This window comes from Heterocephalus glaber, unplaced genomic scaffold (genome assembly GCF_053883595.1).
Source record: "Heterocephalus glaber isolate CG9 unplaced genomic scaffold, H.glaber_assembly_v1.0 deba00001504, whole genome shotgun sequence".
Taxonomy (NCBI): Eukaryota; Metazoa; Chordata; class Mammalia; order Rodentia; family Bathyergidae; genus Heterocephalus; species Heterocephalus glaber.
Window position 1 is genome coordinate 9,973,000 of NW_028258324.1, and position 27,001 is coordinate 10,000,000.

Genomic DNA, 27,001 nt, shown 5'->3' on the forward strand with positions numbered 1-27,001 from the left:
GTCAGTACAATTACACAAGAAAACTAAGATTTTACATATATATTTGCAATGCTGGGGATTGAACCCAGGGCTTGTACATGCTAGGCAAGTACTCTATCACTGAGCAGCATTCCCAGCTTAGATGTAATACTTGAAGAAATATTGCAATTACTATTACTTATAAGTGGTAATTGTACATAAAAAAATCCATAAGAACAATAAAATATTAATAGTAGTAAAATAAAATTTAGTAAAGTGGGATAAAAATTAAAATATAAAATAATCCCCCTTAATGAATAATAGAATAATAATTTAAAAAAATAAATAAAATGCATTATTTAGTAAATTAATAAAAACTATATCTAAAAGCCATTCAAATCACAATTAGTAAAGTAAAAAATAATGTAAAAGACATTGCCTTGGATAGAAAGACACGATCTTGTAAACATGCCTATTCTCTCTAAATAATCAATATACAATTTTTTTAACTTGAGAAAATGATGCTAATGCTTGACCAAAAATTAAGTTAGATAATAAAAATTCTGAGAAAAGAGTAATGATAATACACTAACTAGCTCTTCCAACTATTAAAAGCTCCTAGCCACTGGCCTTGGCAATGATATTTTTGGGAGAGTACACCAAAAGCTCAGGCCACAAAAGCAAAAACAAATAAATGGTACTCCATAAAACAAACAAAAAAAATCCTCTGTCCATCAAAGGAAACAATGAGCATAATGAAATGGCAGCCTGTAGGTGGAGAAGCTATATTTTAAAATCATGTATCTATAAGGGATTAATGCTAAAATTTATAAAGGATTCATATAACTCAACAGTAGAAAAACAAATAAAAATAATGGCCAAATGACCTAAATAGGCATTTATCCAATGAAGAAAAATTGCCAACAGATATGTTAAATGTGCACAACATTGTTGAACATCAAGGGAATGCAAATTTAACTCACTATGATATACCACTTCATACCCATTAGGATGACTATAGTATCATCAAAAAGTCAAAAGATAACAAATGCTAGTGAGGGTGTGGAGAAAAGGGAAGTCTATATACTGTTGGTGGGAATGCAGATTGGTATAGTCAAAATGGAAAAGAAAGATAATTTTCATTCTATTAATCTCTTCCAATTGGGTTCACAGCTTCAAACCCTCTCTGGGTCCTTAATTCACTTACTGTCCCCCTCATCTTTCTAGTTACCCACAGGAATTGTGTAGCATGCAGCCTTGATTACTCTCCTACTTAACTCACCTTATCCACCTATTTGTATTCTATATGGTTTAACTTCGAAACATCTCTTAAATTTGTGCCCTCCTTTCCACCCTTACTTTTATTTCTGTATTACACTCCGAATGTCTTCCCCACATACTCCAAAAGAATTTAGCTGATCTCCCTGCCTGTAGTCTTTTCTCTCCTAAGTCACAGTTCTCCGTAGATTTGCCAATTACCTATATCACCCTCATCTGAAACTTATACAGTGGACCCTTGAATTACAACTGGCCTGGCATATGAACAACTTGGGTTATGACTGGAATTTTAGTTTTAACTTAAGAACAAAATCCTGAGTTATGACCCATATGCCAGCAGCTTGTACTTCCAGATGGTCTCAGATACAGATTTAACCCTTAAAGAGTTCTGGAAGGAACATTACTACATCTTTTCCTGTGTGGGGTTAAGTGAGAAATCCTGGGCCAATATCTCTCTAAGGACACTGAGATCTGGCTGTGTATAGGAGAGGGACTTTGAAGGCTGTGTAGAGGAGCCCGAGCCTTCAATTGACCAACTTGAGTTACAACCAGCCCTTGGGAACAAATTTAGTTCGTATGTCAAGGGTCTACTGGTATTCTGAATAAACTCTAGGCTCTGCCTCAGCAGAGCACACAAAATCCCTTCAAGTCTGATTCCTGCCAACCTTTCCAGCTTTATTTTTGCCACTCCTATTTACAAGATTGTTCTAATGAAGTTTTATAGATTTTTAACTGATCATTCGAATCCCAAGGCCAAATTAACAGCAGAAGTTCTTTATATTTTCTCCATGGTTTGGTTTTCCAGTGTGTGACTAAATCACATCTCAACCTTCCTTCACATCTTTGTTTCTCTTCTTACCAGATTAAAACCATCTCCATCTGCTCTTTGCCACACTAGCAAAGACGTGTCTTAATTCCTCTCTCTGTCCCTGGTCTTTGTGTGTGTTGAGGTCTGTGTGGCAATGTGGAACTGTGAGTAATGAACTTCTAGTCTTTTGATGACAATGACATGGCATTTTGTTACCCAGTCACGCCAATAATCAAATCACATGTGCCTTTTAGAACAGCGACACCTGTTTCATATCAGAAACTGCAAACAGGAAGCCTAGGCTGGCCACTTCTGACCCAGTGGAAGTGTTTTAATTGGACCACAAGCTTTTGAATGTTTTTCAATTACCTGCCAAAATTTTAAAAATGGAAAACGTCCCATAAAAATCTCCCTTATGGCTTCTCTTGAAAAAACAGTAGAACTCGTAACCCAGGTCCCACAATGCACCTGGCTGAGTAGGATTTGTTTCCTTTTGTCAGGAATGACCCCTTCAGTTTTCTTCTATTTTTTGTTTGTTTGTTTTTTGAGACGAGGTCTCACTATATAGTTCAGGTTGGTCTTAAACTCACCTGTATAGTACAGGCTTCAAACTCAGGGGATGCTCCTGCTTCAGCCTGCTGAGTGCTAGGATTACAGACATGGGCCACCACGCCGGGCTCCTGGCTGTTTAATTAATTAATTAATTGTTGTTGGTCCGGGGATCGAACTCCGGACCTTGAGCTTGCGAGGAAGGCAGCGGAACAACTGAGCTAAATCCCCAGCCCTGGCTGTTTCTTTTAAAGTAGTCATTTTGAGTTTGCAGCCCTAGATGTACCGTTAGGACAGCAAATTACCATGTTTTCTGCATGTATCATTCATTGGCTTGTACTCATTTTCTTGTGTATGGTACATCCTTTTCCTTTTAATCGCCTGCACAGCCTGACTCATCCTTCGGGAAGGACTCAATTCCAGTCTCCAGCAGCTTTTCATTAAGCTCTTGATGGACTCAGCATGCCTTGTGTACTCCCACATCACATGGCACATCTCGCTGTCCTATCCCTTACCACATTATATTCAGCTTAAATGTTTGTAGGGATGCTGGAGTTCCTCACAATCTCACCCCACGTAGGGATCGACTAGAAATCCTTGGTGGAAATTTCGAGAGCCATTTCTTTTATTCATTTCATTGTTCCTTCAATAGCCATTAAGAAGGCGGCAACCCAGCTTGGTGCTGCCTGCTTTTAATCCTAGCACTCTGGGAAGCTGAGGCGGGAAGATACAAGTTTTAACCCAGACTGGCTAATTTAGCGAGACTTCGTCTCAAAATAAAAAATAAAAAGAAGTGCTGGGCTCATTGTGAAGGTCTAGGTTCGACCCCCAGTACCGCAAAAAATAAAGAATGAATGAACGAAAGAGGAGACAAACGACTGATATGAAAGAATGAGCGCGTCTCGTCCAATAATTCAGTCTTTTTGGTTCTGGAGGAGCGTGACGCACCAGAGAACTACAACTCCCATCAGGTACTTGGGGATCCTCCCGGCTATTAGGCGGGAACGCAGTTTAGGGACTACCATTCCCGTGATGCTTCGCTCCCCGCGCCCGCGCAGAACACAGGGCCACGTAGCTTTCGCGGCATTGGAGACCACGCACCTCTTCCATGGCTACCGTGAACTCCCGTCGCGTAGGGGATGGAGGTGGCGCGGGAGGCACCTTCCAGCCCTACCTGGACTCCTTGAGACAGGAGCTGCAGCAGAGGGACCCTACGCTGCTGTCAGTAGTGCTGGCGGTCGCTGTGGTGCTGCTGACTCTGGGTAAATATTTGGCCAGGGGGTCTGCCTCTGCGGGGTGGGCAGGGTCGGGGCGTCGGCTGCGCTTCCGCAGGCCGCGAGTGAGGTGCGAGGGACGCCTTGGGAACATGTGGATTGTGAGACTTACCCCCTCTACACTCCACCCTCTTGGTGAAGCGGCGGCGGAAGCGCTGCGTTCTAGGGGCGTCCGGAGAGACCCTCCGAGTGACGTCCGGGTCCCTGGGACGCCGATTAGCTTTCCTCTGTGGCTGCCGTGTCTGAAAGCATGGTTCCTCCCCTTCCATCCTTCTTACCCCCTAGACTCACATGGTCTTTACACCAGCTTTGAGCTTCCTATGTTTGCGAAGTGGTCGCCAGGGCCACATACAACTCGAGGTAGCCACATTCCGGTTAAGGGGTACGGGGAAGTTGAGAGTTGATGGTGGTTGGCACTCCAGAGGGTTCCTAACTACAACAGTAACGATGATAATGGTGGCAATCAAAAAGTAAGTCACTGGTGAATGCGGTGTTTTGTCCTAAGATGTCTGTTAGTACCACTGATCATCAGAGCACAATTTTGTTATTTTTGTCTCTACAGTGTTCTGGAAATTCATCTGGAGCAGAAAGAGAAGTCAAAGAGCTGTTCTCCTTGTGGGTCTTTGTGACTCCGGGAAAACATTGCTATTTGTCAGGGTAAGTGCTTTGATTTACAGTACACCTCTTTAATGGAAAAAGTAATGGGATCCCAGTATTCCTGTGACCTGATGGCTTATTTGATTAAAAAAATTTATGCTGACAAATTTGGGAATTAATTCTTGACTTACTTGCTAGGACAAAAAGAATAGAAAACCTATGAGGCAAAATTTTATAAATTCTTTTTGCTCTGCATTTAGTCTTTATCACAAATGTTTTATGTAAGTGTTGTGTGGCTAAGGATGACAGAACAGTTGGAGGTGGAAGCTAGTGATATACATACAGTTTATAATTTTGGGGGGTACTAAACCTTTCTGAGAGTTTATCAGTTTTTTTTAAAAAATGTTTTAAGATTTTGCAGTTTTTCAGATTTGGGAATATTTCCATAGATTTTTTTTTTTCTGGTTTAGCATCCCTAATCCAAAATCTGAAATGCTCCAAAATATAGAACTTTAAAAAACAATATATATTACTTTTCATTGTAAAATGTTATAAATTCTGTATAGCTCATTTTTTGTTGCAGAATACCTTTTGTAACAGTACCAAACTGTGACTGCATGCAGTTGGACTATGATTTGACAAAACCAGTTGCATCCCAGTTTGCAGATTTTTTTCCAATAAATTTATTGTCATTAAATCTAATAAGTGACATGAATGTTGGTTGATATTTTTGTGTTCACAGTAAGATGAAAATGACACAGTGAAGATGGATGTTAAACTTTACCCCATTTAGCAAATTTTTTTACTGAATCAGATAATACTAGGATACTAATTTTTAGTTTCATGTACTATGAGCACAATACACTTTTAAGTTTAACTTGCATTACTAACCTTTCTTCATCACTTTTAAACATTTAAACAATAAATAAAGCCCAAGTCAGCTTTTGCTGATTGTGGTATAAATACACCCAGCGTGGTTCCAACAAGTTAACACCTCAATTTTGTCAGACTTTTAAAAAATGAATAAGCCTTTTTTTAATTTTACATTTTAGGTTAGTTATGCTTCTTTTCACTAATACTTATTTTTAATGTATTTAGTATTTTTGAGTGTGTATTTTAATATGGAGAATAGGAGAGGTTTTCTGCTTTTTAATCTTCCTTTGGAGTACAGATACTATTTTTTTAGGCACTAAAGAAATATAATCTGGAGTCATTTTTGATGGTTAAAATGTTTACAGAGGTCAGTAACTTTAGTCACTAACCATGGTTTGAAAATAATATTTTTTCTGTGAGGCGAGAGGAATGAAGTAATGAAGTTTACAATTAATTAGATTTTTCTACAGGCTAAAAAAAAATATGATCCTCCCCGTTAAAAGAAGCATTCATTTATTTGACCTTATACTTGGGAGACTTAGAACATTAGTATTCAAATCAGATTTGCTCTTACTGTAATATGTGTACTCTGATCCCTTCCATCTTGTTTTTTACAGTTGTTAACAGGCCATTACAGAGACACGCAGACTTCTATTACTGACAGCTCTGCTGTGTATAGAGTCAACAATAACAGGGTAAGATGTTCCTGGAGGGTTGGAGTCTGGCACTCCTACTTAATGCAGCATGTCAAGAAAGAATATTTCTAGAATGAATTACTGAGGTTTTAGGCATCATTTTTAGCTTTATCTTTATGAACATACTCTGTGACAAATTCTGTTCTTGATAATACATGCAGCAGATTTAATTATGTGTACCTTTTCCTTGTTATAATTTATAAACAATAGCATTTTATCACATTTTACTTTTATATTTTGTCTTTTTAACTTTACTATGAATTCTTCAGAATCAGCATTAAGCCTCTTTATTTTCTTTTATGTTTTAAATAGGTTTATATGTGTATAAGACAAAAATTTGGTGGAAAGTAATTTGTTTTCCTGTGTCTCCACTTAGTCCTTTCCTCAGAAGCATTAACTTAATTTTTTGTGTATAATTTTCTAAATTTTCTATGCATACACATATGTATCATATCCTTTAATTTTTCTTTTTTTTTTTTGGTACCAGGGATTGAACTTGGGACCTTGCGCTTGCGAGGCAGGTGGCAGAACCACTGAGCTAAATCCCTGGTCCTTAATTTTTCTTTTTAAACACTGTTCTGCCTGTTATTTTTTCATCTAACAACATGGCTGATAACAGTTGGCTTTTTTTTCCTCCTACATTTATAGTACTATCTGCTTGATTTATGAATTATGTAGTATTCCATTGTGTAGCTGTAGCATGCAATTAAATTTTTATTTAATTAGAAATCTATTAATACTTAGTTTTGTTTGCTTAGTTTGTATTAATTACTCTTACAGTGTTGCGATGGGTGATGTAAAGAGTATATATGATTATATTTCAAAAATACCCATAAAAGGGGCTGGGGATTTAGCTCAGTGGAGCTTCCACCTGCCTCGCAAGCACAAGGTCCTGAGTTTGATCCCCGGTACCAAAAAAAATACCCATAAAGTATCATGAAAAAGCCTTTTTATGTACCTGTATAGCACAAGAGTGTAATTGCTTCTTGGCCTTTTGCCTAAGATCAAGTGTAGCACGAGAGTGTAGACACTTGACTACAAAGCCATTTATAATGTTCTATGAGTTTTAGTGAGTGAATAGAGTATGGGATGGGTGGCTGATTGTAGGGGTGAAAGGATAGATGGAAGGATGAATTAAAACTATGATCTAAAAGACTTTCCCTTTTTCTTGTGCCTTCCTCTTCCTGATGCCTCTTAAATTAAATATCATAAGCAAGGATAAAGGAATATCCATTTAAATACCTTAGAGATTTATTTATTTATTTATGTATTTATTTATATGTGGTACTGGGGATCGAACTCAGGACCTGGCGCTTGCCGCTTGCCAGGCAGGTGTGGTGCCACTGAGGTAAATCCCCAGCCCCTTAAGAGATTATTTTTTGTTTTTGTTTTCATTAAGTTACTTTTTTTTATGGCCTAGACTTTTTTAAACTTCCAAAGATTTGGATTTTGAAATTTCTCATTTGGGAGATCATTAATTTTGAGAGTCTGTGTAGTAGATTTTTTTTTTTTTGGTACTGGGGATCGAACATGGGACCTTATGCTTGCGAGGCAGGCAGCAGAACCACTGAGCTAAATCCCCGGCCCCTGTAGCAGATATTTTAAGTTGAGTATTCCAGGATATACATTAGACCTGTATATTACAGTACAGTAACCATTGGTCATGTGTGACTATTAAACATCTGAGATATGACATGTCCAACTAGAACGGTGTTATAAGTGCAAAGTACCCACCAGATTTTGAAGATATGATAGGAAAAAAAGGACATAAAATATTATTAATAATGTCTTATTAAACATTAATATTTTGGATATATTGGATTAAGTAACTTGTTAAAATTCATTTTACTTAATTTTTTTAATACAGTTACTAGGAAATTTAAAATATATGTGGCTTGTATTATATTTTTATTGAATAGACAGAACTTTGCTTTCTTCTTTCACCACTCCCTGTCTTACCCTTACCTAGTTATATATTTTCTAATTTGCTAATACTGCAAGGTGCAGAGCTGCTTTTGAAATGGAGTATAAGTCCCAACTTGGGGTCTCCAGACACTAAGCAATATTTAAACAATAGGCTAATAGGCATTTATATTTGTCTACAAAGAACTGGCTATGGTATTTGAAAGGTCATAATCCAGTTGTGTAACTGTATCAAATTTGTACATGATACTGATTTCCTTCTGCTGAACCATGATCATGGTGGGCTGTAAGGTAAACCTGAGATGAGAAGTAATGAATGGGTCTGATACATGTACCAGAGTCACATCTGAGTCTCTTCATTGAGTTCAGCCACTTGTACAATAATCATAAAGTCAAGAGTGAAGGTCTAGAGTGGCTAATTGGACTTACGAGGATCCATAATGGGTTCCCTCAATAGATGATTAAGAAAAAAACCCCAGATGATTAAGAATTGGCACTGCCAGGCATGGTGCCGTACACCTGTAATCCCAGCTACTTGATAGGCCAAGGCAGGAGGATCATGATTTCAAGGCCAGCTTGGGCAACTTAGATCCTGTCTCAAAACAAAAAGGTCTAGGAATGTAGCTCAGTGGTAGAGCAACCCTGGGTTCAATCTGGGGAAAGTGTGCGTGGACACACACACACACACACACGTGCACACACATCCCAGACATAACTGATACAAAATATTGACAGATTTGGAACAAATACACGGTGTGTCTGGTAGACAGATATTTAGAAATTAAATTAAGGGTAAAAATGATGAAAGAGTTCTTTCCAGAATTGAGGATCCCAGTAATGGCAACATATGCTATCAATTGTTAAGTTCTTATTTCAGTTGTGGTTTTTTTTTCTGGTACTGGGGATCGAACTCGGGTCTTTGTGCTTGCGCAGCAGGCAGTGAAACCACTGAGGTAAATCCCTGGCCCCTTATTTCAGTTTTTAAAATATTTGTCACCTTTTTTACATGTTTTTGTCTTTACTCAGACTGATATATATTTTCCAAGCCTCACAGAGACCACTTTTCCCTGACTTCCCCAGAGACATGTTTCTCAGTACCCTAAGAACATTTATCAAAGTTGGAAATTTATAAGTAATTTTACATTGGATTCATCTTTCTCATGATTTATGTTAGGTCAGGAACCGTGTTTACTCACTGTCTGTATCCCCAGACCTTCCACTAGTGTTTTATTTATAATTATCAATACTTCCAGTGCTGAAGATTGAACCCAGAGCCTCATGCATGTTCAATAAGTACTCTGCCAACCAAGCTACATTCCCATCTTTGACCAGTGTTTTATTATACTTTAAAAATTTTTTTTAATGAATTTGTTTTATTCTTTCCTCTTTCCCCCTCAAACCCCTCCTCTCCCTGTCTACAAAAGCTTTGTTTCCATTTTTTCCTTTTATTTATTTTTTTCTTGTCCCTTTCTTCCTTTCTGTCTCCTTCCTCCTTTGTTCCCTTTCCTATTTGAACACTTTCTTCCCATTTCCCAACACTCATTATACATTTCAGTCCTTATTTCCACTTTCAGTTTCTCATACCGGAGAAACAATGCAGTATTTAAACACGTGGGTCTGATTTATTTTGCTTAAGAGTATGGGCTCAGGGTCCATCCATTTAGCTATAAATGTCTGAAGCTCATCCTTCTTTATGGCAGAGCAGTATTCCATTATATATAAAAAACCACATCTTTATCCACTTGTCAGTTGATGGGCATTTGAGCTGTTTCCATGATTTAGTTATTACAAACTGGGCTGCTATAAACATGGGTTTGCATATATCGCTGTGGTATGGTGCTTTTAATTCTTTCAAGAAGATACTAAGAAGAGGTACAGCTGGTTCAAGTGGGACCTGTAGTTTTAGTTTTTTCAGAAATCTCCACACTGATTTCCACAGTGGTCGCATCAGTCTACATTCCCACTAGCAGTGGAGCAGGATTCCTTTTCCCCACAGCCTCTCCAGCATTTGTTATTGGTTGATTCTTGATAGTAGCCATTCTTTCTGAAGGTGGAATCTCAGTGTTGTTTTAATTTGCATTTCACGAAAGACCAGTGATGTTGAACATTTTTTTCAGATATTTATTTGCTGTTTCTAATTCTTCATCTGAGAAGTGTCTTTATTTCAGGTGCCCATTTTTGCATTGTGACTTGTGTTTTATTGGAAAATGCTCCATCAACATTTAGGTTATTAATTACATTGAATATTTGTTTAATTCATTCATTAGATGCCAGTATCTATAACCTGATACTAAATGTTTACCTTGTGAACATGGAAGTGGACTGAAACATTAATTGAGTATTATTGCTGCCATCCTCAGGGCAATAGTTTAACCTTGATTGACCTTCCTGGGCACGAGAGCTTGAGACTTCAGTTCTTAGAGCGGTTTAAGTGTTCAGCCAGGTAAGTGGGAAGGAAATGAAATGTGCTTAAATTTTGTACATACTCTGTTGAGTTCACACATAATGGGATTCTGGAGTCAGCATGATGTTCTGGAGTAGAATGAACATAGACTTTGGAGTCAGCCATTTCTGGGTTGTAAGCCCATCTTTGCTAGAAGTGTATGAGATAATGCTTAAGTAACATTTTTCAGAGTTTTCAGGAAGGGTTGCTTATTATCATTATAAATTTCACATTTACCCTGGAAATGAATTTGATGATATATGATTATTAAAATCTGAGAAAAGAATTTTAAAGCTTTTGTAGATTATAGAAGCAATTAAACTCAAACAGTATGTTTAAGTCGTTTCTTAAATTACCTAAAATGGATACCTCAAGAAAGACCAAACAATATTTTCATATATTAGTATCTGCTCTTGTATTATTTTTATTATTATTATTATTATTATTATTATTTTAGTACCAGGGATCGAACTCGGGTCCTTGTGCTTGCGCAGCAGGCAGCGAAACCACTGAGCTAAATCCCCGGCCCTGCTCTTGTATTATTGACTCTTACATTCTTTCCTAAAACAACTATGCTACAGTTTCAGATGCTTTCTTCAACTTGGGTAAGAACTGAGGTAGGAAATTTGTATACCACATCAGTTATTTGAAGACACATTTTAATATCTGAATTTGGAAGCATCTTCAATTGATGATGTGATAGTTTAATTGGCAGTATTTTCCCTCTCTTGGTGGTGCCTAAAATAGTAGTTATTTTTAATTGATGGCATCTTAGATTTGATGGAATTAGCTAATTGGTTCTTTCCTTTTTGATGAACATTTGTAGATTTAGATTTTTATTTTTATATTGATTCCTTGCCCATAAAATGGTGGTGACAAGCAATTTGTCACAGATAAGAATGTGACTTTTATTTCTCAAACAATTGAGACAAGTGTAGAACTGGTAAATTTTGCCATACATGGATGTTAATTTCCCATTAAAGTTTTTTTTCTTTTTCTGTTGTCAATTCTAAGTATTTTGTAATTTGCATTATAATTACTCTGCCTGAAGTATTTTGGGGGAAATAGAACATTGAAAATATTAAGATAAGCTGAGTTCAAAGACATCTTGAGGTATTATTATTTTTTTTTTTTTGGTACTGGTGATTGAACTCGGGTCCTTGAGCTTGCGCAGCAGGCGGCAAAACCACTGAGCTAAATCCCCAGCCCTCAAAGCCATCTTAATCACAATAAATGCATATTGAAAAGACATTTGCTATATTGGTATGTGACTTCTGCTCATTCCTCCCTTCTGATTTAATCAAATTTCCTTAATGTATGTAGTCTACCTCTACTGCTTTGGAATATGTTATTTTTGTACTTTTCATGGTTCTCTTCCCCTATTCCTTTTAAACCCTGCACACCAGTATAAAATAAATACATTTCCTTTTCCTGAACCTTGAAACCCTCTTTGATCTTCACATTTTATTTATGCTTCTTTTTAACTCCCAATAATTGTTAATTTTTTTCTCTTAAGTGATTGCTTGGACTTATCAGCATATTTATGATTTCTTTGCTTTTTCCAAATTCTTCCACTCTACTCCTTCCTTTTAGGTTATTTTTCTCTTCGTATATCTTTTAAAATATTTCCAGAGAGGGTGATAAGCGGTAAATTTTCTTATCCTTTTTTTTCGCTTGAAACTATCTTTACTGTATTTGGTCCTTATTTTTGATTGACAGTTTCGCTCAATATAAAGTCCTGGGTGGCAGTTGTGTCCGTGGTCACAGGGAAGGCAGACTTCTGCATCTGCTGTTGCAGAGGAACATGCTGTTGCCAATCTAATTGTCATTTCACTGTAGGTAATCTGTCTGGTTCTACCTTCTGTCCAGGTGAGGACTCAGCTTTGTGAATTGTGTGTGGAATTCAAGTGTGTGGTCCTAGACCTAGATTCACATTTTTCTTCAATTCTGGGAAATTCTCACCATTGTCTCTTCAGATAGTGCTGTTTCTCAGGAGTTAATGCTGTTTCCTCATTCTCAGTTTCCAGATCTTAGAAATCTGTTGACATTATTGGAACTTATTATCTCTGTCCTTGTCTCTTCTCTACCATGTTTTCCAGATTGTGTCAGGTGAGAGTAACCTCTGTTTAACATTTCCACTGAGTTATTTATTAATTTACTATATTCTTCTAGTTGCCTTCTGTATTTTCTCTGTCTTCTATTTAGGCACCAGTAGTCTTCATAAGACAAAAGCATAAAGTAAACAGGCCAGTGTGTCATACCATGTTGCTGTCTGACTTGGTTTCCCCCATCTCCCCATCTCCCATGTACTCGCTTGTCTTGATTTCTCCAAAGTGTGCTTCATTTGTTTGGACTCGAACATATCATTTTCCACAGTCTGCCCCAATTTTTTATCTAGCTAAAATTCAACTGTTACATCCTTCTTTAAGTTTACTTTGGCTTGGTTTCATTTAAATGACTTTCCTCTTTATTCCTGTTATCATTTGGGCATTGTGCTCTCTTGGAAGTTATCATACACTTTTATATGATTTCTGTGTCTTTAAGGGCAGATGTCAATTATTAGTGTCGTTTCAGCCTCAGTTGTTGATTCATAGTAGCACTCAAAAGTTCTTTGTTAAAGGAAGTTTTTTTTGTTTTGTTTTGGTTTTTTTTCCCCATTAACTTTATTGGTACATTTTAGGTATAAAATACAGTTACATTCATCATTGGGATCTTGTACCATTACATGAGTCTCTTGGTTCTTATTTTTTTTCCCTTTCCCTTGCCCTCCCTTCACCCGCTCCACCCTTACCTATTTGCAAAGACCTTATTTCCATTTTTTTCCTCTTCTCATAGTTTTTCCTTTCCCTTTTTTCCCTTCCCCTACCCCTCCCAATTCCCCTGCTCTTTTAGACCTTTTCTTCCTGTTACACAATGTCAGTTACACATTTTAAAAATTACAATATTAAGATCTAGGAGACATTACCACAGATTTTACAGAATTTAAAAGGATATAGAAAGCATATTACAAAAATGTTTTTTGAAATAAATTTGACAACTTCTAAGAAGTAACTTAGAAGACAAATTCATGAAACTAACTCTGGAGGAAATATAAAATTTGAATAGCACCTATTAAAGAAAGTATATTCCTAGCTTGAAAACCTACCTATATGACAACAGCAGGGTCATAAACATTTTAACTGATAAATTATATCAAACAATTAAAGCAGAAAAAAGAAGGAACACTTCTCCCCTCATTTTTGGAAATCAACATTCTGCTAATCCTAAAATTGGATAAAGATAATAGAAGAAAAAAGTATGAACATAGATAGAAATTTGTTTAACAAAACAAACTCTTAGAAGTCAGATCTGGCAGTATGTAGAAAGTGGTTTTGTTATAGGGATGGCAGTGTTGGTTCATCATTGGAAGATCCACCCCCCAAAATAATCATTTTAACAGAGGAAAGGAAAAAGCTGTATGAACCTGTCACTAGTTGGACAAAGAGTATTGGACTAAATTCTACAGCTCTTCATGGTAAAAGCTATCAGGAGACTAGAAGTAGAACAGAACCTTCTCAACAGATTAAAGACATGTACTCCATACTTCCAGCGAAAATGCCTTATATGAATGGAGAAGACACAATGCTTTCTCCTTAAGGTGGGGAACAAGGGCAGATATGCTTATTCTTTATCTGTCCATTAAACTTTGAAACCTAGGCCCCACCAAAATAGTCTGGCAATAAAATGACACAACTAGGATAGGATTGGCAAGGTAGAAGCAAAATCTTTATATGTACATGAAATGATCATCTACAGAGAAAATACTAAGAAATCTCTAGGAGGCCCTAGAACTTGTACTTGAATTCAGCAGGATTAGAAAACACAAGGTATATATAAAAATTCAGGCCTGTGTATACTTGCCATAAATGAAGAATTGGATATCGAAATTTAAAAGTTATGTAGGAGTACAAAGGACCTAGAAAAGTTAAAAACAAAAAACAGTGTTGGAAGACATTTAGCACGCAATTTTAAGACTTCTTCTAAAGCTACAGTAATCAAGTCAGTGTTGGTGTAAGGAAAGGCATATAGATTATTTGAATAAAACGGAATCTAGAAGTAGAACCACACATATATGGTCCACTGAGTTTTGAAAGATTATTTAACATTAGCATTGTATAGAATATAAACTCGATTCAAGAGCCAAGGAAGAGATAGTGTTTTCAGCAAATGGCACTAGAACACCTGGTATCCGTATATAAAAAATTAACCTCAACCCTTTATTTCCATACATGAAAATAACTTGAAGGGATCTATGAACCTAAATAAGAAAGCCTAAAAGTATAAAACTTTAAGAAGAAATTATAAGGGAAAATATTTATGAATTCAGGGTAGGCAAGAACTACCTAGGATACAAAAAACATGATGTGTAAAAGAAAAAAATTGATAAATGAGATTCCACCAAAATTTAGAACTTTAAATGACATCATTAAAATGAAAAGTAGTCCTTAAACAGACTGTATTTACAATACATATAACCTATGACCAGGATATATAAAGAATTCTTAGAGCTCATTAATAGACAACCCAATTAAAATGTAGACATAAGATGATAAATAGCCAGTATAGCACAAGGAAAGGTGTGCAACTCTAGAATCAGAAAAATACTAATCAGTACAATAATAAGATTGAATTATACACTCATTAGGGAGATGAAGTCAAAAGTTTTAAAAGCCTTATCATGACTTTTTGTTGAATTCTCCCCCTTTGCGTTTAATTTGTCACGCCCAATGGATTCATTCTGCTGGGCTTCCTGGGGTTGTGATCCTCATCGTCTTTTCCTAGGGTATTGTCTAAAATTTTTTGGAGTGCCGATTTGGTATTCATGAAGTTCCTGAGGTGCTCTTTATCTTCAAAGTATCTTATTTCTCCATCAATTTTGAAAGATAGTTTTGCAGGGTACATCAGTATGAGTTGGAGGCTGTTTTCCTTTAGAGCTTGAAATACATCACTCCAAGCTCTTCTTGCCTTGAGGGTATGGATTGAGAAGTCTGCTGTGATTCTGATGGGCTTTCCTTTGTATGTGATTTGTTTCTTTTCTCTCACTGCTTGTAGAATTTTATTCTTCTGTTGGATTTCTGGAATCCTAACTATTATATGTCTATGTGTAGATTGTTTTTGATTAAGGCTAGCTGGAGTTCTGTTTGCCTCACTGATCTGTATGTCAAATTCTTTTCCCCTCCTTGGGAAGTTTTCTGCCATCACTTCTGTGAAGAGTTTTTTTTATGTCATCTGCACTCTCTCCTCTTCATTGACTCCAGTCAGTCTTATGTTATTCTTCTTTGCATCGTCTAGCAGCTGCTGGATTGATTTCTCATGTTCCCTTACAATTTTAAAGCAATTTTTCTTTTCCTGGTCACTAATTGCAATCTTATCTTCTATATCTGAAATTCTATCCTCACATTGGTTCATTCTGCTGTGCAGACTTTCGATGGAGTTTTTAATCTCTTGGAAATCTGTTTGTATCTGTTTTATGGATTCCATTTGTTTCCTATGTTGGGATTCCATCATATTCCTCAGATCCTCTATTTTTTCACCTGTGTCCTTTCTAGATTTATTAATCATGTCTTGCACCATGATCAAAATCTTTGCTGTTATCTGAGTAATTATTTCTGATTTAATTTTTCCCAGATCCTCTTTTGTTGCCAGTTCAGAGAGTCCAGGTGGTTGAGTATCAGATTGTTCCATCTCGTTTCCCTTTGGGGTTGCTGTGGGTGATCCGGAAGTCTGTTTTTGAGGCTTGTTTATGTGTCTTCTCATTTCCACAGTGGGCGGGGGGGGGGCGGCGTGCTTCTGGTGCCCATGTGGCTCACCTTCTCTGCCCTAGGAGCTTGGGATGGCAGCAGGCAGAAGGGGAGCTTCCTTCCGGGTGCTGGGACCGGCTCAGCTTCTCTGCCCTAGGAGCTTGGGATGGCGGTGGGGGAGCTTCCTTCCATGTTAAAGGAAGTTTTGTGTTGTGTGAATATGTGTACACAGACACTGTTTGTCTGTTGTATATAACTCATCAGGATTGAATTTTAAGGGATTAAGGATAGTTTTTCAAGATAATGATTCACTGTGACTTTTTCACATGCCTGTTGTTGTTTTTTTCTCTCCCTCCAGGGCTTTTGTGTTTGTGGTGGACAGTGCATCTTTCCAGCGAGAGGTGAAAGACGTGGCAGAGTTTCTGTATCAAGTCCTCATAGACAGCATGGGTCTGAAGAACACACCATCATTCCTAATAGCCTGCAATAAGCAAGGTGCTGTCATGTTTTCTGGCAGAAATAACTGAGTTTTTTGGGGGGGTTGCTACTAAGAATTAGTTCAGTTACCTGCATTTGTCATTATTGAGGATAGAAACAGTTGTGATGAACTGTAATTTGAAGGATTTTAAATCTGAAAATCTGTTTCTGTTCCTTTTCACTAGTCTAAGGATTGACAAGAGTCCTATTGATACAGTGCTTTTTATTTTATTTTTTTAAGTTTATAAATTATTTTACTTTCCCAAATTAAATTTGCCAGAGTGGACAATATGTCATATCGGACACACAATTTTGGAGTACAAGGGTGGAGTCTCTCCTTCCAAACAGGTTTACCATTCAGCAAATTTTAACAAGGGGAGTTTGTTTCCCTTTAACCTGATAACCACTGAGAAGTTTCAAGTGATACACAATTAAACTGGGTTTCAGTTCTATTACGAATAAGCTAGAGTAGTCTCTTCAGGTCTCTTTCACATCTAAATTTCTGATTCTATGAAGAGCCCAAAGCATTTCCCAGAAGTGATCAGATAATAATAATTACACCTAATCAGGGATGCACCTACTAGTATCACTAGCAACATTCTCTGTTTCTCTTATTTAGTATAAGGAAGGGAATTAATGTCTATTTGGCCTGGGCTTTTTGCCAGACTAGCCTTATTTCTTACCAGTGGTTTACTTGATCATAACATTTCATCTCAGTTATCAGCTGGAAGCATGCTGGGGTTACTTTTAAAGGACAGGCAGGGTATTGTCTATTGGAGTGAAAGTTCTTATGACAGTCACAGTGCTGGTAAGGTTTTTGTTAAACTTACTGGATATATATATATTTTGAATTGAAAGTTGTTTAAGGCATGGAAAACTTCAGTTTAAGGATATCAGCATAAGTTTGTAAGCATTATTTTGGAAAAACCCATATGTGCAAATAAAAACTTAATATAGAAGAAATAGTAATTAAAGGTCATTTTGAAAATGAATGGAAAAGAACTTCCTGGTTCAAATAGGAATTTTCTTTCTGTGTAAGAAATCTTGGGAGAAAACTCAATTTGGTTTAAATTAAAACAGCACTTTTCTTTCTTTATAGATATTGCAATGGCAAAATCAGCAAAGTTAATTCAGCAACAGCTTGAGAAAGAACTGTAAGTGTGAATGGAGACCCCTTGGATAAATTTAACACTTAGACCTTAAGCAGCATAATCATGTATCTTTTGTTTGGTTATATATGATTGTCATAATTATCATGAATTAATTTATCAATGAATCAATTACCTGAAGAGTGTGAAATATACTTATTAAATAATTAAAAGAATTAATGGAATTATAAAAAGTGTTAAGTATTATAGATACTTTAAAATGTCATTCAAAGCTTTATTAAAATCATTGGCTCAATTTATTTTACCACTTATTTATAGTTGAAAGGTTTTAGAAAGTAAGTTGAAAACTATGAATAAAACTGTGCATCACTCTGTAATGCATGTAAAAGTGTGTGAAGATGCATATAAAAATAAAACCTGAGGGTCAGGAAGTAAAGAAAGTAAAAGAATTTTAAAGCCATTAGAAATTATTATTGACAGAAGAAGAAAAGAACACTTGGGAAGAATATAAAAATCTATGATACTTTTTCCTAGCTTCTTATGTTGTTTTAAAGCTATTTGATAGTATTATTTATCCTGCTTTATTTTTTAAAAATTGTAAATTGAGCCATAAGCTTTTAAATTTTAAGGATAAGCATAATGTGTCTGTTATGCTATTTTATAAGAACTAGACAAAAGCGTGCTTAGAAGAAATCATCAGCATTGTAGTAAAGCAAGTTATCTTTTCTTACCACTTTTGTATAAGGACTTTTTTTTTCTAAAGAAAAAGACCTGATGAAGAAGATACTATATATATTCAGCTTTTAAAACATTTTATTTACTTCTTTCTTCCTTGAATAAACCCCTAATGGTGCATCTAGTATGTGCCAGGCCCTGCTCTCGGAGGAACTGTGGTGGAGTTCCTGTGCTCAGGGACTAGTCTGGTAGGATCTGATTGACTCCAGGCAGGGGCAGACTCCTGCCAAGGGCCTGCAAGCTGAGTAGTTTGATATTTTTAAAGGCAGGTTAAAAAAAAGAAAAAAGAAGGAAAGAAAAACAAGCAAGAGACCATGCGGCCCAGAAAGCCCAAGATACTGTATTTCTGGCTCTTTATAGAACAGTTCTGATGGTTCTTATTCCTTCTGAAATTTCATGTCTGTTACCTCCTCCTGATGCTCCCTCTTAAGACCATATTTATTGCTTGCCATGGCTAAGAACATGGAAATGCTTTATTTTGTAAGAAAGCCAGTTGGCAGCATGTATTCTCTGCTCCTTGGGAACAGAAAGGGTCAGCAAATGTGTTGCTTATGCATGTTTAGTAAGCCCAGCAGGGGGCAGTAAGGCAACATAAATTGGGAAAGTTGCAGAGTTGAAGAGGTTGGAGAATAGTAATTGTGCCACATTAGATGAGAGTATGAAGTTTGTGAATTTGTAAGTTCTATATACAAATGGACTAAAGATAAAAATAAATACACTGTTTATCCACACTTTCAGAAATTTAAGTTTTTATAACACTTAGCAGTGTATTAAAATGGCATCACTCAGGAGAGCCTAGTAGAAGGAGACCCTGGGCTAAAAGGGTTGGTGTGATCTGGGTCCACTGCTGCCCTGTTGTCCTCTGGCTGATAAGGTTGGACCCACATCTGGTTATGTACATGGTTATTCAACAGCCTTAATTGCATAACTGACAGGTTTATGATTAAGTCTTCATGTTAAAATATTAGGAGCTAATGATTTAATTGCTGGATAAAATTTTTGGTTCCTGACTTGTTTTCCTTTTGTCCCATAGCAACACCTTACGAGTTACCCGCTCTGCTGCCCCCAGTACACTGGACAGTTCCAGTACTGTCCCTGCTCATCTTGGAAAGAAAGGCAAAGAATTTGAGTTCTCACAGTTGCCCCTCAAAGTGGAGTTCCTCGAATGCAGTGCCAAGGGTGGAAGAGGAGACGCAGGTTCTGCAGACATCCAGAACTTAGAGAAATGGCTGGCTAAAATTGCCTGAGGGGCAACTCCGGAGCACAAGCTATGAGTGTGTGTGTGTGACTGTGACTGTGGGACTGGCAGTGTTGGAAGAAGAGCTGTGGTAGTCTGGAGTTGAAAAGGGTACAAAATGTGGTTAGAAACATTTCCTTGTCCTGAAAACAAATTACTATTCATACCAGCTTGGAAGTTTTTTGTTTTAGTTCCTTTCTCTGATTGCTCCCTTTCAAACAAATCCCTTTTATTTAACTCTAACATTAAGTGTTGGTATTAAGTGTCCCTTTAACATGTGCTTGATTTAAGGTCAAGGTCTTTGTGATGTAACAAGCAGACTTCACATAGAGGATACTGTCAGGACATGGTTATTTTCTGAAGTTTTCTCATCCTCAATTTCTGTGCTTTGGTCTCTTTCCTGGAAACAAACTGTCTATTTATGAAGCCAGTTGATTTCCAGTTGCCCCTGGGCAATACATTGTCTAGTCCTTAGTCAGTTCTCAGATTTATAGGTAGAGTTAGTTTTCCCATGTGTGAAAACAGGTATGAAAGAGCAAGATAGAGTTGACAGTGGGTTCTTAATGGGCTCACTGACTTGTCCGCACTCCAGTCTCAGCACTCACATTTAAAGGCTGGAACCCTTGGTGGTGTTCCCAGGTGATAGAATTAAAAATGCTAAATCCTCAAATGCCTCTCCTGTGTTCTGGGGATGTGGGAGCTCTACAGACACCCTTTGATTCTGTGGATGGCCTCGGGCTCCTGGCTCCACTTGCTGCCTGATCAATTCCTATTTTGTACCCTTCACTAGAATGCTGTGTATCGAGAAATGTAAAAAGGGTTTTTTGTAGATTTTGGGGTGTGCATTCATGCTTTAAAAAAAAGTTGCCTTTTCAAAGTGATGTTCTTTCTGTCTTAAGTATTTGGCTTTTTTATTGCTTTTGTAAGTGGTTACTACTTTTCTTGATAAATAAAATAGGCTTTCTAGCTCTGAGCATTCAATAGAATAATACAGTAAAAGCAGGTGTTGGGATTCAGGCCTAACTGTTTGAGCCTAAAGATTGCAGTATACACCAGAGCAGACTCTCCTGTCCCCATCTCATGCACTTGGGTTAGCCCCGTAAAGCCAGGGGATGTGGGAATGTGAAAAGCTAGTCATTGAACCCCAGCATGGAAGGGTGCAGGTGTTCTGGGAACACACAGGAGTCCACCTAGCCTGCCCTGAGGAATCAGGCCCAGTCAGAATACCAGCATAGGCTGGGAATATCTGAGAGAGTGTAGTCTCGATATACGTAAGAGCCCAAGCCTCAGTCAGCTGTCACAGGTCCCTTCCTGTGGGCCAGGTGGGCTCTGAAAATACCATTGCCCATCCTGATGCAAGTGCTTCAGGCTGCGCACCCCAAAGCAGTATCAACTACTGCAGGTACAGGGTGATAAATGCACTATAGATGGAGAAGTCATCAGACCCTGTCCCTATCAATTCTTACTTGAATCTACATCACTGCTAGTGTTCCTACTGTCTTTTGGACTCTATTTGTCTCCTTACTAGGGGGTAACTTAAGAGAGTAGGTGAGAACAATAAATCAGAAATCAGAAAGGAATGTGAATGACGTTCACATGACAGTAGGTGCTCATGTGAATAAAAACCAATGGCATGATGCTTCTGTGGAGAGGCATATGCTCTTAGCTTTGTATTTTCTGGTTAATATGTTTTTACTTTGCTAGAAGAAGTAATACACTAAAAAAGTGCGGAATAGGAGCAAGATTGAAGTTATTCAAGGCCTGCAGATGATCTTCAAAAGCAAAGCTATGTCTAGACCAGTGGATCTCAAATGTTAGCAGCTAGCCAGATGTGGTCCACCACACCTTAGTGTAAACTCCGTCATGGTCTCCCTGGACCCCTGAGCACTGTGAGCCTCATAATGCCTTCACCATTGCCCTTGTCCTGCTGTGCCGGCCCTGTAACCCATGCAGGCTGCCATGTCTATTCCTGTAGCCTCTGATAGTGCCTCCTGGGTGCCAGTGTTCCCCTAGGTCCTGCCATGTTCCAGGCACTCACTTGGCTGTGTTCATTTGACTTTAATATTGGTAAAATTTGAGTTTAATATACAGTCACCTCCACTTTTCTACAGTGAGGAGGAAAATCATCCTGAGCATACCTGCATGCCATACTGTACTTTTTATTTTTGGGGGTTTTTGAGACAGAGTCTTGCTATGTAGTTCAGACTGGCCTTGCACTATGTAGTCCAGGGTGGCCTTGAACTTGTGGTGATCCCTCCTGCCTGCCTCACCCTTAAGTGCTGGGATTACAGGCCTATGCCACCACACCTGATTCATGCTGTGCACTTTAAGCAGAGTATTCACAAATGTCATGTTTACAACCGTATCTGGGGAACCCCAAATGTTTCTTTAGCCTGTCAAGGGCCAGGGCCACTGGGCAGCTGTGTCAGCACTGTGCCAGAGCATTCGCTTCCTTGGCAGTGTGAAGGCATGTTCTCCTGAACACCATAATCATGCGGAAGTACTGCTTATCTTGCAACAGCTTTACTCTGGCCTTCTGGCCCATGAAGCATCTATTCTGGCTCTCAACCCTCTGTCCTTGATATTCCTCTGCCGGCTCTACTTCACACTACAATTGGAAGACAAAAAAATGAGGCTTAGTGGGCAAGGAAATTATTTCCTTTCCTTTCTACCTGAAATAGCCTCTTTAAGGTAGCAGACTGGAGGGTGTTCTAGAACCTTCAAAACCTTTAATAGGGGAAATGTAGCTGGCACAGTTAACCTAAAGAGAAGATTTCCAGCATCCTCAGGGCAGGGTGATTGTGTGCCTGATCTTGGTCTTTGAGTCTTTGGAATTGGCCCCAGAACTAGAGTAGTTATTACCTTCTAGTCTGAGACCTGGGGCTTCAGGGATGTTCCTTCACTGGTGTGGGGTGAGGCTGGACATGACTGTGTGGCTGGCTGGTGTCATCTGAAAGGTGACGTAATTCCTCTTAAGTTCTTGCCTATCTGGAAATCAGGACAAGCCATCCAGGTGCAACCTTCATAACCCCCAGCTAAGACAGGTGAGAATGGGAATGATGGCAAATACACACGAGTCCTGGTTCTGCCTAGAGCCTTCCTTTCCATCAGCCATTAGGCAGATGAGATTCTGGGGATGTGAGTGGATGTGATGTCACTAGTGTGTCCTGCCTTACCCCTTCAGAACATGGAGACCCAGGCAAGCAGAGGAAGATACAAAGGGCTTTGAGTAGGGGACGTACCGCCCAGACACCACAGGGTTTCTGTGGAGCGCACACTTGAGAAAACATTTTTGAGCTCCTTCCCCCTTATGACTGCACCACTTAGAAGCATCAGACAGGACAGGCTTTGTGTCGAGAATTAGGACAGTTTATTGTTTGACCAACATGCTGAGTCTTTTCCACATTTTACACAGTTTAATGTAAAGTCAATATGGCCGCTATGCCTTCTGAGCCCATAAGAGACAGAAATGCCACCCTCTGTGCTCCTCATGGCCAATCACTTTAAAGGTATGGGTGAGGGGAAAGTGAGGGGAGAAGTCGACACACACCATGAGATGTGGGTTGGCCTTCAGTGCTAAGGAGGCCTCCTACTTGAAGGGACATCCGAACCCCTGCTGCAAGGTGTTCCTGATACCCCATACCCTGCTGGGAATGTCAACCAGATGGGTCTTAAGCCCAGAAAGTTTGCACATTGCACATTACGATAGCTAATTTCAAACAAATTCAAAGGGTAGCCTGATCTGTGTGGGTGCCTAAGATAACCTAAGTAGACTTGGGGACTGGCTCTTCTTCATAGTGGAGGAGCCCAAAGTAGACCTGTATTCTCTCCTAGCTTACTCACATGCTTGGAAGAAGCGTCTATCCTAACCACAGAGCAGAGAGCGACTCACAAACCAACAGCAGTCCTTTCCACAGCAGTCCTTTCCACATCAGTATGCAGTTCCATCTGTACACTGGTCAGCAAAGGACAAAGAATGCCACCACCCTGCTTCTGATCACTCCTGACTTGCTGGGTCTTGGTTCTCTCACCTGTGAGACAGGAAGGGTTATGGGACCTCTATCTCACACTATGGCAAGCTGACAATCCCTCACGTTCTATAGGGAGAGGTAGTTTGGAAACTAATGAGCACACAACCCTACGTGGCTGCTGCACATAGTCCTGTCCGGCCGCCCCTCATGCTGCTCTGACTTGCTCCACAGGTTTGGCCTCCTTGTCTCCTCTCCTGACACCCTCACTTGCTTTCCATCTTGTGAAGGAATGAGGCTGCTCTATCTGCAAGACACCAAAGCGAGCAGTGCCATCCTTTATTGTCACAACTAGTACTGAAGGACTCGTGGTGCTGGCTAGCCACTGGGTGGCAGTGACTGCACCCCAGATGCTTCCACCTTTAGTCCTCATCTCTGCTGCCCAACACACTTGAACTCATCTGCCCACTGCTTCCCTCGGGAACACTGAAGAATGTTTAAGGATGGTGACAGGAAGAGGATGGCAACAATGACAGAAGCAAGGGCTGTGACCAAGGGAAAACTATAGCTAGCAGGCAGGCTAATCTTGGACCACAGAGCTGCAGCTCTAGCATGCTGGATGCTGATGTCCACCTTCATTTCGGCACACATGTGCCTTTGTAAATATGCTATCTGCCTTTCCAACCTCCACCTGTTCTAATGTGGAATAGGAGCTTTTCTGACCGCTTTTCTTTGAGACCCCTAAAAGAAAAGAGGTCCCGAAGAGGATCCTGCTTATCTGCCAGGTCAGGTCTAGTCTTTGGGGAGAGGGACTGAACGACTAAATCGAGATCATGTCCTGAAAGAAATCCTCCACTCTGTTGCCTATTAACTCATGTGGTCTCAGGAAGGAGGCATGACTCTTGTTGGGGATGTGGAGGCAACTTCATGACATCTCCAAGAGGAGCTGACCATTTTATTATTAAACCTTAACTCTAAATCAAGGCCCTACCCGCAAGCAAGTGGGCAGTGATGGTGCCTATTCAGGATGGGAATCAAGGAGCCAACACACTTCTGTGAAGGAGGTCTGTCCGGCTCCCTTAAGAGACCCTAGGAAGGGAGGGGTGGCAATCAGACCAAGGAGAGGAGGGCCAGGGAATGGCAGGGCACTGTGGGGTAGGAGGACAAGAGCAGGCAGTACTCTCACCCACTGCTGCTACAGGGCTTGGGAGAGCCTGTTCTTGGGAGAGGATGTTGTATCAAGGCTGGGAAAAGCAGGACTCACTAAGGCCACATCAAGCCATATGACATCTAGCACCTCATACTGATCCTCTCTAGGTCACAGTGGAAAAACAGACTATGGTGCCATGGACTGTACAGAAGAGAAGGGAACTGAGTTTCTACTTTGATTTATAGGACGTTTTAAGAAGAGCTACTCTCCAGTCTAAGAAAATTTAAATCTACCATACATTCATTCTCTAAGACACAGTGCAGATTGCTGTCCATGGGGCTGTCCCGGAGGCTGTAAGTGATGGCCCTTATGGCCAACCAGGCCAGACAATGTAATGTGGACTCCCATAAATTCTCACGAGGTAAGTAAGCACTCTTCCAACAAGCACCACTTGGGGGTGTGCTCGAGGTGGGGGGACACTGGCCCACACAGGCATGCACACCCGTGAATATAAGTACATAGAGAGGTGGTGGAGATACTTCTGTGGGCTAATTTTGCCTGTAGTTTAACACACCTATGCATTACTTTATTGATGGCAAGACAATCACAAATTCTTTGACAATACTGAGTATTTCTTATTTCAACACGTTGCAGTACTTTTGAATTTCCGAAACTTTTTCACAAAGCAAGATCCAATTTGAGAGCAGGAAAGACAAGACTATACATTGAGCACATCTATCTCTGTGTGAAGATGTGTTTGTGGAAGGTGTATACACAAGTCTATATATAATTATGTACACACATATAAAAACTAAACACAACATTTAAATTATGCTTGTACATTGGTCTTTGCCTTCCAGAGGAGGTGCCTGCTGAATCCTGCTTCCTCTCCTCTTCACCTGAAGATAAATTCCTCTTCAGAGATCAGCTCTGACACAATCTCCCAGGCTGAAGGCATGTGGCAAGCCTACTGCACAAACATTAGCTCTGCCATTTTAAATTACTGGCTGCCATTTTAGATTATTTTCTGAGAAGTTCCAAAGTCCATTCTAACAATCTTGTTAGATTGCCACACCTCAGAAGGTACTGTAGCTCATCTATAACATACCCTTGGCAGCCTGAAGGAAGAGCCAAGGCCAGCTGGGTGGGAAGGGGTTATGTTTTGGTCAGTCACAGCCTCCTGCCAGACTTTGTACAGGCTTAGGGGTGTAGAGTCTGGGTCAATTTGGAATGTTGGCTGAGTTATAATACACAGAAGGGAAGGTTCTCTTCAGGGATTTGACAGGTTCTGAGGATAAGCCATTCTCAGGAAGGAGTCAATGGGGCAAGTGTGGCTTTCTGTGGCCTGGGCAGAGCCCAGGACCCTGTGCAGCCTTCTGGAAACCCCACCTTAGACCTACTTCCAGGTGCCCACAGTGTAACCACAATATCCACAAAGGTACACGCACAAAGATTTCAACTGTACCATGTCAATGGCTGAAAACATACCGAGAAATCAGATGTGCTCTTTTCCAGAACACTACTCAGCAGTATTAGCAACTGAGGATCTGAGAATATGTGTCTTTCGAGGTGGCGGTTCTGCAGACAATCCTCCCCTCCCCAGCCACAGAGGGACCAATAGCATGTAGTACAGGCTTCAGCATCCCTGACATGCCAGGAGAGGGCTTCAGGGTGACATGCCGCTCAGCATCACACATTGAATTTCTGAGTCAACCCAGCTGTGTCTGCTGACCATTGGACAGGTTGGTTAGAAGATCTTGGAATTACATGGGGCAGCGCAGTCTATAAGCCACATATTACCACAGCCTGCAGTTGCCAACGGCACCCGTCCTTCCTCTGACCTCTTGCTCTGCTGGTCACTGGGCAGGCACAGAGAACACAAGCTGCCTCTGCCTCCCAGCCCCTTCATGGCTTTTTAGGGGAGGAAAGGGAGATGCAGAAGCAATCTTCCAGGGCCTGCTGTGGGCTTCCTACAGTCCGCGAGGTGTTTGTTTCAGCTCAGGGCCCTGCTAATGTTAATGTCCTGCACAGCCCATGGAAGGCCTGAGCAGTACTGCCTCTCTGGAGGCTGTTTTGTTCAACCAATGTTTGATTTCATCATTCATGGGCCTGGATGGTGGGGCCTGGTTGGTCTGGGCCAGATGCCC

General features: G+C 39.6%; 2 protein-coding genes across 2 annotated transcripts in view; one reads left to right on the forward strand and one right to left on the reverse strand.

Annotated features, from left to right (window-relative positions):
- Nucleotides 1-3,646: 3,646 nt before the first annotated feature.
- On the forward strand, nt 3,647-20,709 carry Srprb (SRP receptor subunit beta). The gene is made up of 7 exons (XM_004834256.4): nt 3,647-3,855; nt 4,430-4,524; nt 5,955-6,032; nt 10,316-10,398; nt 16,537-16,673; nt 17,755-17,809; nt 19,533-20,709. Exons 1-7 carry the CDS (start codon nt 3,702-3,704, stop codon nt 19,744-19,746), a joined length of 816 nt encoding a protein of 271 aa, XP_004834313.1. The 5' UTR covers nt 3,647-3,701; the 3' UTR covers nt 19,747-20,709.
- A 2,374-nt stretch (nt 20,710-23,083) lies between these two features.
- The window catches only part of Rab6b (RAB6B, member RAS oncogene family), a 63,505-nt gene continuing 59,587 nt past the window's right edge, over nt 23,084-27,001 (reverse strand). Inside the window, exon 8 of the mRNA XM_004834258.3 lies at nt 23,084-27,001. This exon is cut by the window's right edge and continues 562 nt beyond it. The gene's annotated coding sequence lies outside the window, so the exon portion shown is untranslated.

Excerpts from the sequence above, each read along its gene's own strand:
- Srprb (XM_004834256.4), top strand. The coding sequence starts at position 3,702 with ATGGCTACCGTGAACTCCCGTCGCGTAGGGGATGGAGGTGGCGCGGGA. Across the intron at positions 6,033-10,315 it reads ATAGAGTCAACAATAACAGG|GGCAATAGTTTAACCTTGAT; the intron begins GTAAGATGTTCC and ends TGCCATCCTCAG. Across the intron at positions 16,674-17,754 it reads AATAGCCTGCAATAAGCAAG|ATATTGCAATGGCAAAATCA; the intron begins GTGCTGTCATGT and ends CTTTCTTTATAG.